The 16,183-nt window shown below is 34.9% G+C and overlaps 1 protein-coding gene across 1 annotated transcript in view; it reads right to left on the bottom strand.

Annotated features, from left to right (window-relative positions):
- Positions 1-16,183, bottom strand: part of USP6NL (USP6 N-terminal like) — a gene marked incomplete at its 5' end in the record, with an annotated part of 52,769 nt that overhangs the window by 10,750 nt on the left and 25,836 nt on the right. The window contains 6 exons of the mRNA XM_008586997.1: positions 6,836-6,988; positions 8,967-9,066; positions 9,165-9,230; positions 9,949-10,043; positions 12,940-13,060; positions 14,960-15,008. Of these exons, the coding sequence (XP_008585219.1) occupies positions 6,836-6,988; positions 8,967-9,066; positions 9,165-9,230; positions 9,949-10,043; positions 12,940-13,060; positions 14,960-15,008 (584 nt within the window). The remainder of the gene's footprint in view (positions 1-6,835; positions 6,989-8,966; positions 9,067-9,164; positions 9,231-9,948; positions 10,044-12,939; positions 13,061-14,959; positions 15,009-16,183) is intronic.

Raw genomic sequence — 16,183 nt, 5'->3', positions numbered from 1 at the left:
AGCTTCATGCCTAAAATTTTATTTTCCCCTTCTTCCCCCTGAAAACAAGAGTCCAATTACCGCCCTACTCTTTAAAGGGTAAGGAAGCACCACGATTCCTACCAGATATCACAGGAGATGCTTTTGAGAAAATACCACATTAATGACATTTTTCACCAGTGTTCTGTCACATAAGTGGTGAGTATTTTTGTCAGTGCTAACAATGAGAATAATCTGACCCTAAAAGAGAAATATATCTTGATACATTTTAGAATAAAAGTAAACATATTTATTAGTTTTTTTCTTAACATTTTTTTCTTAAAAAAAAAAAAAAATCCCTTAAAAGAACACTCTAACCTTCCCTGAAAAGATAAAAGAGAGAGACCCCCAAAAGGCCTTTAGGCTTCTCCATCTGGGATTGTACTCAGGGCTCTGTCACCACCCAGTGGATGCCACTCTCAACTACAGGACTTGCAGATGAACTGCCTTGGAGGCATTAGCAGCTTTCTGCACCCAACGAGACATAATTACAGCAAAGTGTTCTGAGTGCTCTCTCCCATCAGCATCGTTCTACTTTTAAATTTCAGCAACAGAATATATGCACTCTGACTGTTACAGTTTTCAGTAAGAAATGGTGGGGGACTGCTGTCACGAAAATTATTCTACTATTCTGGGAAGAGTTATCTTATCCCTTTCCAGATCAGACATTAAGTCCAATGGAGTTTTTAAATATTCTCACCAAATTACTGATTTCAAAGATATATCTGAAAACTCAGATGACTTTATTTCTGTTGAATGTGCCATTAGTCAGAAGAATACACAATTTGAATATTATTATAACCTTCAATATGGTGATTAAAAGAAATACAGTTTGCTTTCTAAATTGTAGCTACAAAATTTTTAAAAAGTTCAAAAAAACTGTAGTTAGGCTTATAGGCTTGACTTTCTTCCAGCAGATTAAACTTGAAAGATAGGGGAAGCAGAGAGGAGACAATTATTTAAACACAGTTCTCACTATAAACATATTTAATGCCACATTAATTCAATTTATTTGTGAAATAATTTAATTTTTACAACCTGAACTTCGTGTTTCCTAGAGTTTCAATTCACACACACGCAAAAACTGTAGAGTATAGCAGCAGTTTACATTATAAAAACAGAAGTGAAAACCCACTCAAATCTTCAAAAAGTGAAACAGTTTTTGAAACTAACATATAATAAAATTGACTTGTTTGTGTTTGTATGTGTGCAATCAGGGTATAGAGCAGTCTCGTCACCCCGAAAAACTGCCTCGTGCTAACCTTTTGTAGACAGTAGGCTTTTATCATCTAAAAGATATATTAGAACTTCGTTTACTCATTAAAAATATCGTTTGCATGTCTACTACAAGGCAGGCACTGTATTAGGTGCTGGAGATGCAGAGATGCTGTCCTCAGGAATTTACTCTGCCTAATAAGGACATACAAGCACCAGAAGTGTGAGGATGGAAACGTGCAGGGGGAAGATTCAGGCACAAAATACAGCGGATCAAATTCCATGGGTTTGGGGAGGCTAGGGACTGGCTGAGCAGTCTTCAGGAAGGTGGTAATGCTTAAGCCAAGTCGTGAAAACTAAGCAGAATGGATGAGGACAGAGGTATTTGCAGAACTGTTAGGGGCATTTTGGAGAAAAAGCATATTCAAAAGCAAATTAATTACTTTAAATAGTAGTAGCCGGTTTGGTATAATGTACAGCACTGGCTTTGGAGTCAGGTCTGGGGTCAATCAAGAGACTTTTATCACTTATAGTTTTATGACCTTGGGCAGGGACTTAACTAGGAAGCCCAAATTTCCTCATCTATAAGCTACTACTACTAATAATACTGATTGCAGAATAATCATGAAAACTATTTAAAATTAAAATAAATGCCAGTTAATGTAAGAATTATGGCCCTGCCAAACAAGAAACAAACAAACAAAAAAAAGAACACAGGATTCCATCAGGTTCAAAGATCTCTAAAAGTAAAAGGGAAAGGTAAAATACTGAAGAAATGCAAAATCCTACCCTCCTGGGTGAAAAGATGCAGACTCCCTTGAGGAGAAGGAAGGGGCAGGTAGTGCGCAACTATAATCGAAGGTACCTCAACTACTGTGAAAAAACCATCCAACAGGCACTGACCTCTCAATGATAAAAAGCAGTGAGGCCTGACAGTTAGGGTCTTAGCTAATATTTCAACTGACTGAGAAAACACCCCTAAAATTTGTCTGAAAAAACATCTTTTAATTCCTGAAGATCTAGAATTAAGTATGGAAAAGTTTAAGAGAATCAAACACATGATTAATTCTGCATTTTTTTGCAATAAGGAATCTGCTTGTATTTAGTATTTTATGTATTTTAACATATTTATATTTAAGAGAATTTGGCCAAGTTGGCCTTTTCACACCAATTTAAAATATGTAAGTGAGTCGTTGACTTGAACTTTTGATTTTAAACTTTTCAGTGTTCACTTTATTTGTTCTTTCTCCCTCTCCTTGATGAAATTATCCAGAATTTAGTCTTCCTTAATTGGCTTGTATCAAGAATCAGCTCTTAAATTTGTCAACTCTGATTTTTCTAGTTTATTTCCTTTTTTCCATAAAGTTGAATGCTTAATTCTTTTATTTCATATTTGGGGGTAATTTTTAATATAAATGTTAAAAGGCACAAATTTTCTGTCACTGTATCCACTGTTTTTTGACATGTAGTATTTTTATCATTGCTATATTTTACACTGCCTACAGTTTAAGTTTTCAATTTTTACTGCCTGAATTTGAGGGAGTTTTGGGTTTTTTTTTTTTTTTTTTTTTTAGGGTTTGGCATCTTTTTTTAAACTTTGCTTATGAAAAATCAAAAATACAGAAAAATTACAAATGAACACCCATATACCCGTGTGATAGTTTTAACTATTAACATAGACGACTACGAATATAAAGATAAAAGAACTATAAGAGATTACTTTGCAAAGCCTTACGCAAATACATTAATACACTAGAAATGTACAACTTTCTAGGAAAATATAAATGATCACATTGACCTTAGAAGACAAAAACAAAAAACAAACAAAAATACAATAACCAATAACCAGAAAGGAATAAAGTTATCAGAGAAACTCTTCCCAAAACAATTACGTCAGATTAAAACAGTTTCACAAGTATATTTCCGAACCATTAAGAAATAATTTTAATTCTATGTACAATTTTCTAGAACACAAAAAAAGAAAAGCTCCCAAATTATGAAGCCATCATAACTTGACAATACACAGATATTTTAGTTAACTGCAATGAAATCTCACTTAGAAATAACAATTAAAAACGTTAAGTAATTTATTAATGAGTATAAAACAGCAGTAGGATAAAGGAATAATTTATCACGACCAAGTGAAGTTTATCCAAGAAATGCAACAATGGCTCACCATTGGGAAACATGTAAACAAAATTCACCATATGAAAAGTTTCTAGAAAGAAAATATAATTGTCTTGTTTGTGCTCAAAAGGCATTTCAAAAAATTGAACATCCTCTTCAATTTAACATTCAGAAAAACAGTAATAGTTGGATACTTTCTTGAGATGAAAAAGGAATAAGAAGAATGAATATTGAAAAGAGAAAAAATTACTATTATTTGTTGAAGATATGATATCTAAAATAATCAACCAAATATATTGGCTACAAAAACAATATAAAAAATGTACCCCTAATTTTCATAATCATTAGAAAAAAAGTGGAAGAAAATACTCAACTTAATAGCAGTAAAAAAGATAAAATTATCCCCCCTGGGAGTCAGGAGCCCCCAGCCTTGACTCTGCCTGTGCTGTCCTCTGTGGGGCCCCTGCTTAGCAGCTCTATGACCACCCCAGTGGTGACCTCCACATGCGTAGGGACTTTGGTGAGCGGGTAAAACTGCAACATGCCTGGAGTCAGCCTGGAGTCATCGGATGACACTCTGCTGAAGGCAGGTTTTACCATAAGTGGGGGTTGGAGTGGGTAGATAAGAAATGCGTGACAGTCATATGAAGAAAACAAACTCTACTGAGGGCTACTAAACTCAAGCAACTGAAAGTAAAACCTTCCACTTAGAAAAACCCAATTTTTAAAATAACAATTTTCTCTCAAAAATCTTAAATTCAATGCAATATCAATCCTACTAAAATACTACATCTCAATACTACTACTAGATTCTTGTCTGTAACTTGACAAAATAATACAAACTAATGAGGGGAAATCAGCTTTAACAGATATTAACTGTTCGTAACTGGAAAAGTAGAGATCAATGGAACAGAATACAATGCCAAGACGTAATTTAATAGATTCAGTTAATCCAAATGGTTAGCTGTTTGGAAGAGAAGCAAAGCTGAGTGCTTATCCCATAAACGAAAAGTAATTCTAGATGAGCTAAAGATTTAATCACACTCAATTATACCTCAATAAAACTGTTTAAAAAACAGATTTAAGAATAAAAAAATAAAAATATAAAAGTTATAAGAGAAACATGGGTAATTTAAAAAAACTTCATTCAGCATGTGCAAAATACTTTACACAAGACACAAAAGCAAGAAGCCATAAGGGGAAAAACTGTATGGAAAGTATCTCTAACACATACAATAAATGGTCAATCTCCTTAATGTACCACAAACTTTATGAAGAGACTAAAGAAAAGTGGGCAGAGAATGAACAGGGAACTTCATGGAAAAAGAAGTAAAAATGCCCAATAGGTATGTATATAAGAAAAATACTTCCCTTAAAATTAAGGAAATGAAAATCAAAACAACAATGAAATACTCTATCCAGCAAAAATAAATAAATAAAAATTTAATAACACCATGTATCTGTGTGGATCTAAAAAGCAGGCGCTGTCATACATCACTGGTAGGAGGATAAACTGATGTAGTTTTCAAGGAGCCAAAAGGAAGTACTTACTCATATGTGTTTAAAAGGATAGATGTGACACGAAAATTTCTTGCTATGATGTTCATTTAGTTATCTTAATGTCCCATATATAGTTCACAATAATTTAACAAGGACAACAAATGGCAGGCCAAGGGGCAAAAAGACCTGAGAATGAATGTTGCAAGAGTAGAAAAATAGATAAAAGACAGACTATTGTGCTAGAAAATGCAGAGCCACCTTGTCACATCCTACCTTAACTGCCAGTACGATCAGAGCAAAAGCTAGCCAGTGTTTCTGGTATTATTTATCTACCCTTCCCCTGTATCTCCTGCCCCTTTTTCCATCCCCATTCTATCATTTCGTAGTGAAAAGATCTTACAAACTACTACTACTAAGATTCCTCATCTATAAGGTGAGGATGAGCACTTTTCTTAGAGATATCTTTAGGGATTAAACGAGGGAGTGCCTGTAGTATGTGGTACATAGAAAGCATTCTGTCAGTACTGGCTGCCAGCTTGATGCTAAATCCCCATCGTCCCATTCTATTACACAGGTTTTGAATTTTAATCTCATGTTCAAATAGTTCTATAATATATATTTTTTCTTTATGTGTCTTATTACCAAAACTTGCCTTCAACTCTTTTCAAAAGTATGCAAGATATTTAAAAATAAATGTTAAGGTAGCAAGAGTATAGTAATTGCTGCTCCAAATGCATTTCCTGATACAGGAAAGAACTGGTAGAAAACAGACATTACTATGCTGAACAAGAGAGGGTTGACCTCACTTAGCAAAGGTGATGCTTTCACCAGGCCTATGCCTACACTCAGTTACTGCTGTGAGCGTTTGTTTTCTAGTGAATCCTGATGACCCCAAACAAACCTCAGAGAAGCACTCAATAGACCCCTCTCAGTTAAATAAGTAAAAGCAGAGCATCTTGGTCTTTACCAAATGAAAAACTGTGTTTTCCATGAATGTGCTTCTGCCTGACCTCTGTACAGATATGTCTAAGATGACACATTGACTGGGAAATACCAAACTCACCTCTACCTGAGGGCATAAAAAATTTTAAAAGTCAGGTTTTTATCTCACCCATGACCTTCCACTTCCCTAGCCTCTTATCACACCCATCCACTGAAACAAATGTAAGAAAGGAAAAGGCAAACATAGCTTCTTCTCTGGATAGCATACATCTGTCTACGCTCCCCTTCTCCTCTCATCGTCCACCGCCCTTCCTGATCCTCCCCCACTGATTCTGTGTCTTGCTCTATCACTGCCCGATTCACACTCTGTTTGTTATCATTTGTGTGAATTCTGTCTCTCCTGTGTGCACCCCGAGAGCAAGAAACACTCTTTCTCTTCAGTTTTTAAACCTCCAGCACAGCACATAGCAGAAAAACTAATAGTAGGTGCTGACAAATGTTTTGAAATAAGTGAATAAAGCATACTATCTACACTGTAACATACTGCAAAGAGCCCTGGATTAGCAGTCAGCAAAACTGGACTCTAGTCTCAGCAATGCTATTTGGTGGTTCTGTAGCTTCATAGTTAAGAATCTAAGTATCAGTTTCATCATCTATAAAACGGAGTTTTAATTTTCTCTATGATGGTATATGGTTCATAAAATGAGATGATGAAAGTAAAGAGTGTTTACTGTTATTCGAGTTTAAAACACCATTGTTTTAAACTTCTGTTGAACAATATTATTTGTCAGTCAAATTTCTAAATTTAAGTAGGAATAGAACAGTTATTCTATTAGGAGATGCAATTTAATATGTGTACTTGCTTTTTCTTAGAATAAGAAAAAAGCTTTAAGCAACTGGTAAGACACTGATTTACATTATGTTGTCACAAATATAACACTTATGCTTTGAAAAAGAAATGGCCCATGTTAATCATGCCATGTCTTCCAATCTTAATTATAATTTAGATATGAAATGTTGGGGTATTTCTTACCAGGTTCTGGAAGGTCTAATTTTGCCCGTTTTAGTTCTGCCATAGAAATCTGTAGTTGTTCTATTACAAAATCATCTTCAAAGAAAAAATCTTTTGCCAGCGTCTCCTGAAGAAATTCTACAAGTTCTTCCATAGACAATTTCATTAGATGCTCTAAGAAAGAATGAGAGAAATAAAAAGATCAAGTCAGCTGCTATAGGTTCCAAATATATTCTATTCAGGTGTAGTCCTTTTTTAAAAAGGGCAATAAAAAAGGGGGATATATACAACATATATGGCATTGTAAATATCATTAAAACTCAGTAAGACAAAAATATTTTCTGACATTAAAGCAGTCACAGAGAAAAGCAGGTCATGCTTCTGGGGAAAGTCGGGGGAGGAGAATACTACCAAATACTTTCTCACTGATTTAAGAATAACCATACCTAGGCATTAATATCAACCCAGAGCAAGAGCTTCTTAGAGATGATAGACATGGGAAGACCATCCAGGATGACATGAGGCTTTTCTGACTGATACAGAGGCTTTGACTGTCATAGGCAAACCCACTTTTAAGTCTAAATATATACTGCTGTTTCAGAATTTCCCCCGCAATATGGATTATTAATTTTATTTGTGAGATTTATTTCTACTTATGAAATTAGCTTTATTGAAAAAAATTCAAACTGCAGACACAAAGCAGGGGGGAGGGAGAAGAGGGGAAGGAGGAGGAGAAAGAGAAAGAGACTTCACATGGTTATGTAACAGAATCCTGAGTCTTCTAAGACAATTCACTGTCAATTGTTCTGTTTTAGTGTTGCAGTCTGTGTGTTGGGGAAACAAGGATTAAGTGTAAGAGAAATGAACCACAACACTTCTGAATACTTTTCTCAAAAAGGATAAACAATACAAAGGTGCTTTCAAAGGGAGTTTTCATTCCTATCTAAAGTATGGTTAATCTGGCACTCAAGTCCAAGCTTTGAAGTAAGCAACCAAACAATCTTACATGAAAGTACCTAAGTGTACTTAGAACACCACCATGCACAGCACAGAAAAACTACAAATGTGACCCCATCACTCAATTAACTTATAATTTAGTTGGGAAGTGGAACAGATCATTCAAAATAACATGAGAGAGTACAGTACACCAGGAATATGGAACTATGTGGTATGACCTAGAATAGAAGTACTGTATGAAGTTCTAAAGCTTTCAGTGATTCTATTCTCTGCACAGCTACAAGAGGAGCCACATAATTTTTGAGGTTGAATTGAGACTTTAAAGATGAAAAGGTTCTTCATATTCATGAAGAAAAACTCTCATTTCTTAATTTGAAAGTAAGGTATAGCTACCAAATTCACAGAGCCCTTGAAATACTGCAACTGAAGATAGGAGAGTCTTCAGTTTTTTGTTTTTGTTTTTTAAATACCAACAAACTTGCTGAATTTATGCAACTATTGACAATGACTGTACTTGCCCCAGAGGCCACAATTTAGTCAAGTCACATGCATCTGAAAGTTTCCCATCTATAGCGTGGAGCTGGATGCTTTTTTCCCCAGATGGAGGAAACTAATAGAAAAGGTTCTCTCTAGCTCTTTTAACTAAGAGACCTGGTTTCTTTGGTCTCTCTGTTCTCCTATCACAGACTTGAGATTCATGATGTAAAGAGCAAGGAGTCCCAGTAGAAACAAATACTTAATAAGAATAATATTATTAATGAAACCAACAAACTGCATTCTACTGCTTAAGTGTGAAAATGAAACTGATATAAAGAGAAAAGGATCAAAGAACTTTGCAATGTATTAAGGTTCTAGTCATGAGAAAGAACCAATGAAAATAAATCACCAATTAAAGATAATTTCTCTACTGATTTTCAAGAACTGTTTTTTGTTTTTTGTCCTTTTTGAGACCGGCCGCACCGCGCTCAGCCAGTGAGCGCACCGGTCATCCCTATATAGGATCCGAACCCGTGGTGGGAGCGCTGCTGCGCTCCTAGCGCCACATTCTCCCGAGTGCGCCACGGGCTCGGCCCCAAGAACTGTTTTTAAACCACTACTTAAAGACAACGAATTTGAAGTAGGGTGGGAAATGAGAAATCAGAGTTAAAATAAGACTTGATTTTCATATAGTCTTTATAGTTAAACATTTTCTTACTTTTGTGTAATTTTAGGATTGTGTAAGACATAGCAGTAAGAACTCGTTCTCCTTCAAAGATGTAGATATCCCATATTCTGAGGTTTAGTGTAAAGGGAGTCTATAATTACAAGCAAAACAAAACAGAAATAAGGTTAACAGTTTCCTCTCACCTTAGATTTATAAGTTTATGATTGAGTTTTGTAAATAAATACTCACACGATCAAGAAAACATTGAAAAAACCATTTCATTGTGTAAAAACTTGTGTAGATTTCTTGAGAATCCTGAAAAAACAAAGACCTCACAATTTCTGGATTGTAGCAAATAAAAGATGACAATATACAACTACAAGTCAGGAAGGCTGTACAAAGACCTCACAATTTCTGGATTGTAGCAAATAAAAGATGACAATATACAACTACAAGTCGGGAAGGCTGTTGGAGGTAGCTGTCAAAGCTAAACATAAAAACATCTCGTTATGAATCTTTTTCATGCCTTTTTCTCTATTCTTACTTTTTCTCCCAAAATTTTACTTCTCAGAACCACCCCAAGAATAAATTCCTCTTATGATATGATTATAATAAATTTAGATTCTTTTTAATATGTTTTATAGTGAACTATCTTTGTTTTATTAAACTACTGTGTTTTAAAGTATAACATATATACAGTTAACTAAAAATGAGTTTGTATGACCCTTAAAATACTTTTTGTACAATAAAAAAACCTCCAAAATAACTGAGAAATCACGTATCTTTAAAAGCTGTATTGTTTGTATTTATCAATTTCAAAGAAGTTTGAATCTATGAATTAGGGCTGCAATAATCCATCAATATTAAATTTTACAAATCTCATGTTCTTTGAACAAATGGGAGTTATAACTGAATACTAAATAAAATAGATGACACCATAAATTGTAAGATAATTAGGATCAAAGACTGAATTTAATTATTCCAGCTTTATTCTTGGTATAGGCAGGTGTAAATCAGCGTCACATCCACCTACCAAGTGTTGCTTCAGCTTGGACAGAAATTTATTCAGTATTTTTTCATGATGTTCTTGAAACCTCAAGAGTTTAGGAAAACCTTGGACAAAAAAGCCTAGAATACAAACATACAAACAATACTTCATAAACAATACCAACAAAACCCCTCAATTTAAAAATGCAACATATTCTTTCATTTGTAACTGTCAAAAATAAAAAGAAACATCTAATAGTTAACAAAATATTTTTCCTCCCCACCAAGGAAATAATTGTACATAATCTTTGGGTAATGGAACTTTTGGCCTGTATTTGTTTGCTAAAGATCTCCTATAACCTTATAAAAATATTAAAGAAGGCAATATTCCTGAATTAAAAAGGGAAAATAAGATGCTAAGAAAAAACAGAAACTAAAGCCATTTTTCAAGATTATCCTAACCTTGACTACTTATCATTTTGTTTTATTATTAACACATTACATAACAAATATTTCATTACTTTTTTCAAATTCACTCTAACAATTTCACTGGTATGTTTTCAAAAAAAATTTTTTAACACTTTTTAACCCTTTCTATAATTATATTTAACATCAGCTAAAACGTACAGGTACTATACGATCAATGTTATATCAAAAAATCATATTTTCTATCAACCGATTATACAATATAATCTATAAGATTTCCAGGAGATAACTAATTATAAATGATAAGTTAGTATTCATTTTGTGTATTTAACTCATTGAACTTTATATCTATTTGTATTCCTGAGTTTCCTTTCAGATATTTTACATAATACATTAAAAAGGAAATATACTAAATGGACCTTACGATTTCTCCATATTAGTATTTTACAGCCTGGGTTCTTAAAACAACTCTGAAAGATGTTAATAGATGTCCTATGTTTTTAACAGAGAATCCAGGGGAAGTGTAACATTCTAACCTTGATATATATACATACATACACACACACATGCCCTTCTTGTATATTCATAATGCATATTAGCTTATTAATGGTCCTAAGATGTCTTTTAGACTTAACTAAACTTACTATTCTTTGTTTAACTCAGTATCCCAGACTTACTTGATCTCAGAATCCATTTTTCCCCCACAGATTTTCTGTTTTCAAAAAATGAAACTATGTTCCTCCAAGAACCCGAAGAACACACTACTGGAAAACACTGCTTTACAATCTATAGGCCAGAACTATTTCTTCACTCATTCTCAGTTTTCTAAGGTGTGTGTAAAAATTTTTAGATAGAGATACTATTCCTTCTTAGTAATATTTTCCAGTGAAATGGTTTTATATATTTTTTTAAAAATCTATATCTCTCTCTCAGTGTCATTTTCATGGTCAATTTGACAGGAATGGGAATTGGATAGATAGAGATACTATTCCTTCTTAGTAATATTTTCCAGTGAAATGGTTTTATATATTTTTTAAAAAATCTATATCTCTCTCTCAGTGTCATTTTCATGGTCAATTTGACAGGAATGGGAATTGGAAAATTTCAAGAAAAGTCTGATTTTGAAAAAGCCAATGCCCTTTAGTAATAACCAGCTCAAGGGTGTTAAGGTACCTAACAGTGCTCATTTTTCAGTGATGTCCCAGACTTGGTATTTTAAATCTGCCCTAACTTTGATTCCATGCATTTATAAGTGATACCACTTTCATAGAGGAAAAGCAAAGAATTAAGGTAACCTCTAGTTATAAAATTTCATAGGCAGACATAGAAACAAATATCTCTAAGCACAAACTTACCCCCCAATAATGACCTAAACTGCACTCTAAGTGTAAATGTTAGGATGGCAGAATTAATATCACTTTCTAGATTACACTGCTGACAATGATTGCTGAATAAGCTACCAAATAGGTATAAAATAAATGACTTTTCTCAAATTGGATAGTCTTCCACATAATGACATACCATTTAAATTGTAGCATTCTAATGTACTTCAGGAGGGAACAGCAACACCATCCCATAGGAAAGCAAAGTAAAGACTGATAAGGAAGATTTGTTTCTCTTTAAGATGCTTTTTTGAATGATATTGTCATTGGACGGCAACTCAATATAATAATACATCTTACTTTTGGAGTCTACTTATGGGGTGCAAAATGCTCAGAAAGTTATCATGCAGGTAATATTTGTTGAAATAATTGGCAAGAAACACTAAGGGAGGTAGACAGAAGTAAACACAGGCACCTCACCACACACCCCTCCACATATAAATAATACCCCCACAAAACCACATGCATGGTAAGATTGTGAGATTTAATAAACAACAGTCTACGGAGACTTAACTTATAAAATATTAAAATAACACTTAAAATATGTGGCAGGTTCCCCACCACATAAAACTTAAATATTCACACACTGAACTTAGATGATCCATTCTTAGAGGAACTACTACTAAAATTGTTTTAAATTTGATATTACCATGTGGATGGCACTGGAAAATAATTTTTCATTATATGAACAAATGCCATTTTTATTTCCAAAACAAGTTGCCATCCAAACTCTCTGAACTAAAGTTTATTATATAGCTTGGCAAATATAAGAAAAAGGTCATTAAAAATAACCTGGTAACTTGAAAACAAAAAATTATGCAAATTTTGAAATATTAAACAATCAAATGCCCAGAATGTGTTATCAGCCTTTTATTTAAAATGGAACCAGTGCTATGGCTGAAAGAACTAAAAACCACACTTGAAATAAAACTTTTTTGTTAAACACTTAAGTATCATTTCTCCATTAATATTCTTTGACAAGGAGTTTATATATCACAATATACACTCAATGGTAAACATTTCACTGAAATGATAATTGCATGACTGTCTAAAAGATTTAATCAAAGGTCATCCTTTATTTCTCCCAATAACGTAGCTTTTCTTAAATTCTTCCAAACCCAAATTAGTTTCTTTTGACTGAGGGAAAGTAAGAAAACAATTTTGTTTTAATTTCCCTTTTTTATCCCTCTCTTGTTTGTTCTTTACAATAAGATGTGGGGTTTTCTTACCATGCATGGCATGTTTGGGGCCTGAGAAGAGTTTGACCAGGGCCCAGAAGGCATCTTCCTCGTTCATATACATGAGGAGTAAAGCTGTGATCTGGCTCATCCCCTGACAGTACCCGACTTCCTGAAGAGCAAATGAGAACACAGAAACTGGGGAGCTTAAAATCAAATTACATGTATAAGTACACAGAAAAAATTGATCTACAAAATATCAGAAAATGCTTAGACGTTATTTAATGGGCAATTCTAGAGATAAATATTACAACCTTTCCAGCATTATGCCACATATTATAAAAGAATAAAACTGTGCACAAGTGTAGACCAAGTCTAAACCTATATTTTTCTTATTGTCCTCTGTTCCATACTGTTACACTTTCTTTAAAGAGTGCTAATATTTGCTTCATTTTATGTATAATTCTCATCTCACTATTCCTCTTCTTTGCTCAGATGCTGGCCATTCTCTCCTCCTACAATCACCAGTTTGTTGTCTTGTCTCCTCTCAATTTCTGGACCCTTAAGTGGACACATTTCTCTGAGAACTACCCATTCTCCCGACAGTCCCTGCTTAAGATGCGGCCTTCGGGATTCATGTTTGCACCACAGGGACCACAGGTGATGGAACAGAAGAGGACACCTGACTCCAGAGAAAGAGTTAATTGGTTGCACTAACTAACAAAACACTCTCTAGGAAATCTGAACTAAGCCTGAGAGACTGATCAGATGGGGTATGTACTTGAACAGCACGGTCACGCTGTCTGTTGGCATAATTTTAGCCATAGAATAACTAGCAAGTAGGCAAAGGGGACAATCTGGAGAGAGAAACAGTAGAATAAACAGTTCACAGAACAACCAGGGACAATAATTTTGTCGCAGAACAATGTGGCCCCAGAGTGAGAGAGATAGAAAGTGTAGCTATCCTTCTCACTGATGCTCCCATGTTCCAGCTCCAATTCCCATGAGGCCCCACTACTGCTTCATTTCTATGAGAAATCTCTTTAATAAACTCCTTTTTAACTTTCCCTAGTTTAAGTGAATTTCTGCTCCTATAACTTAAAGGTTTTAATTGCGATAGAAATGACACATTCCAGGGTTCAAAGGCTGTCCTCTCTGGAACATAGTCAACAAGTACGTACTTAACACTCACATTAGGGCCAACACTAACTGATTTTTCCCCAAATTACCTTCTCCCCCAACAATGGTAACTGCCTTAAGAACAGCATGTCTATTCCCAAAGGGTTTGGTTTTAGCCTAACATTTAGCTTTTCCTTATTGTTGTTATCCAGCCCCAATAAACTCCTTTTTAACTTTCCCTAGTTTAAGTGAATTTCTGCTCCTATAACTTAAAGGTTTTAATTGCGATAGAAATGACACATTCCAGGGTTCAAAGGCTGTCCTCTCTGGAACATAGTCAACAAGTACGTACTTAACACTCACATTAGGGCCAACACTAACTGATTTTTCCCCAAATTACCTTCTCCCCCAACAATGGTAACTGCCTTAAGAACAGCATGTCTATTCCCAAAGGGTTTGGTTTTAGCCTACTCCTGGGGATGCAAGTGTTATCCTATTTGTACCTCACCCAACAGATTAAATGTGATGCTGAAAGGCAACCTCCTAGAAGCAATGAAGAGTTATCAAGAGTCAAGCAAAAATTAATCTAGCCACCAACTTCCTGTGCTTCTGCTATCCCCATTCTCAATTCTATCTGCTTAATGATGAAAACAAAACAAACAACACACAACGTAACAAAACAAAACAATCTGGAGAGAGAGGGGAAAAGTGAGATTCGATGGCATACTGTGGTCATATCTAAGTTTTTCCACTTTCAAATCAGCTCTGCCCTAAGTATGGTACCCTAGGGTTACCACAGGAGCCTTACAAAGCTCCACATAGCCAAAGGAGACTGTGGAGACCATCGAGTCCTGAGATGAAGAAAAGCACCCAGAAGGGCCTTGTTAGGTGGGCCATGCCCAAGGGTACCACTGATCCTCAGAATGAAACTTAAAGATGTGCTCCAACTCACCGTATTATAAATAGAATACGCAGCAAGAACATGGAATAAGGATTGTTGCCTGCAGAAAAGGAAATTTACATTAAACACAATTTGTTTTAAAATTTCACAGATGTTTTAAAAATTACAAACTTAAAAAAAAAAAAGCTGACTGAAAACAAATAATCCAGACATTAAACACAATTTGTTTTAAAATTTCACAGATGTTTTAAAAATTACAAACTTAAAAAAAGCTGACTGAAAACAAATAATCCAAATAAAATTACTACTGTCAAAAAGAAATTCTCATAACCTCAAAGTGAAACAGTAATCTAAATAGTCTAAATTTGAACCTAGATAACATTCATTCTGACAGAAAGAATTTATACTAAAAAACACAAAGGGCTTCAAAATTTCTCAAATTTGTTGCCCTCTTTCATCAAACTGCAGCTGGCTGGCTTAATAGAACGGTGGAATGGCCTTTTGAAGACTCCATTACAGCGCCAGCTAGGGGCAGTACCTGGCAGGGCTGGGGCAATGCACTTCAGGAAGCTGAATGTGCTCTAAATCAGCCTCCAGTCTAAGGTGGTGTTTTTCCCATAGCCAGGATTCAGGGATTCAAGATTCAGAGGGTAGAAATGGGGGTGGCTCCACTCACTACTATCCCTAATGATCCACTAGCAAAGTTTTTGCTTCCCATCCCTGCAACCTTAGGCTCTGCTGGTCTAGAGATCTTAGTTCTATTCAGGAGACATATGATGATTTCATTGAACTGGAAGCTGAAATTGCCATCGACTTTGGGCTCCTTATGCCTCTGAACCAATAGGCAAAGAAGGATGTGACTGCTGGCTAGGGCAATTGATACTGATTATTGAGGTGAAAATGGGCTGCAACTACACAATGGACATAAGGAGGAGTATTTCTGGAGAACGCTCGGGACGTCTCTTAGTATTACCAAGCCCTGTGATTAAAGTCAACAGAAAACTGTGACAACCCAATTCAGGCAGGACTGCTAATGGGCCAAAGTTTTTAGGAATGAAGCTTGCATTCACCACACCAAGTAAAGAACCACAATCAGCAGAGGTACCTGCTGAGAGCAAAGGAAATATGGAATGGGCAGTGGAAGAAGGTAGTTATAAATACCAGCTTTGACCACATGACCAGCCACAGAAATGATGACTGTAATTGTTACAAGTATTTCTTCCTTATTTTGGTATGAGTATGCTTGTGTGTGTATATATATATGTGTATATATAT

This window comes from Galeopterus variegatus, unplaced genomic scaffold (genome assembly GCF_000696425.1).
Source record: "Galeopterus variegatus unplaced genomic scaffold, G_variegatus-3.0.2 Scaffold4209, whole genome shotgun sequence".
NCBI classification, from domain to species: Eukaryota; Metazoa; Chordata; class Mammalia; order Dermoptera; family Cynocephalidae; genus Galeopterus; species Galeopterus variegatus.
This window is presented reverse-complemented; position numbering and strand designations above follow the sequence as displayed.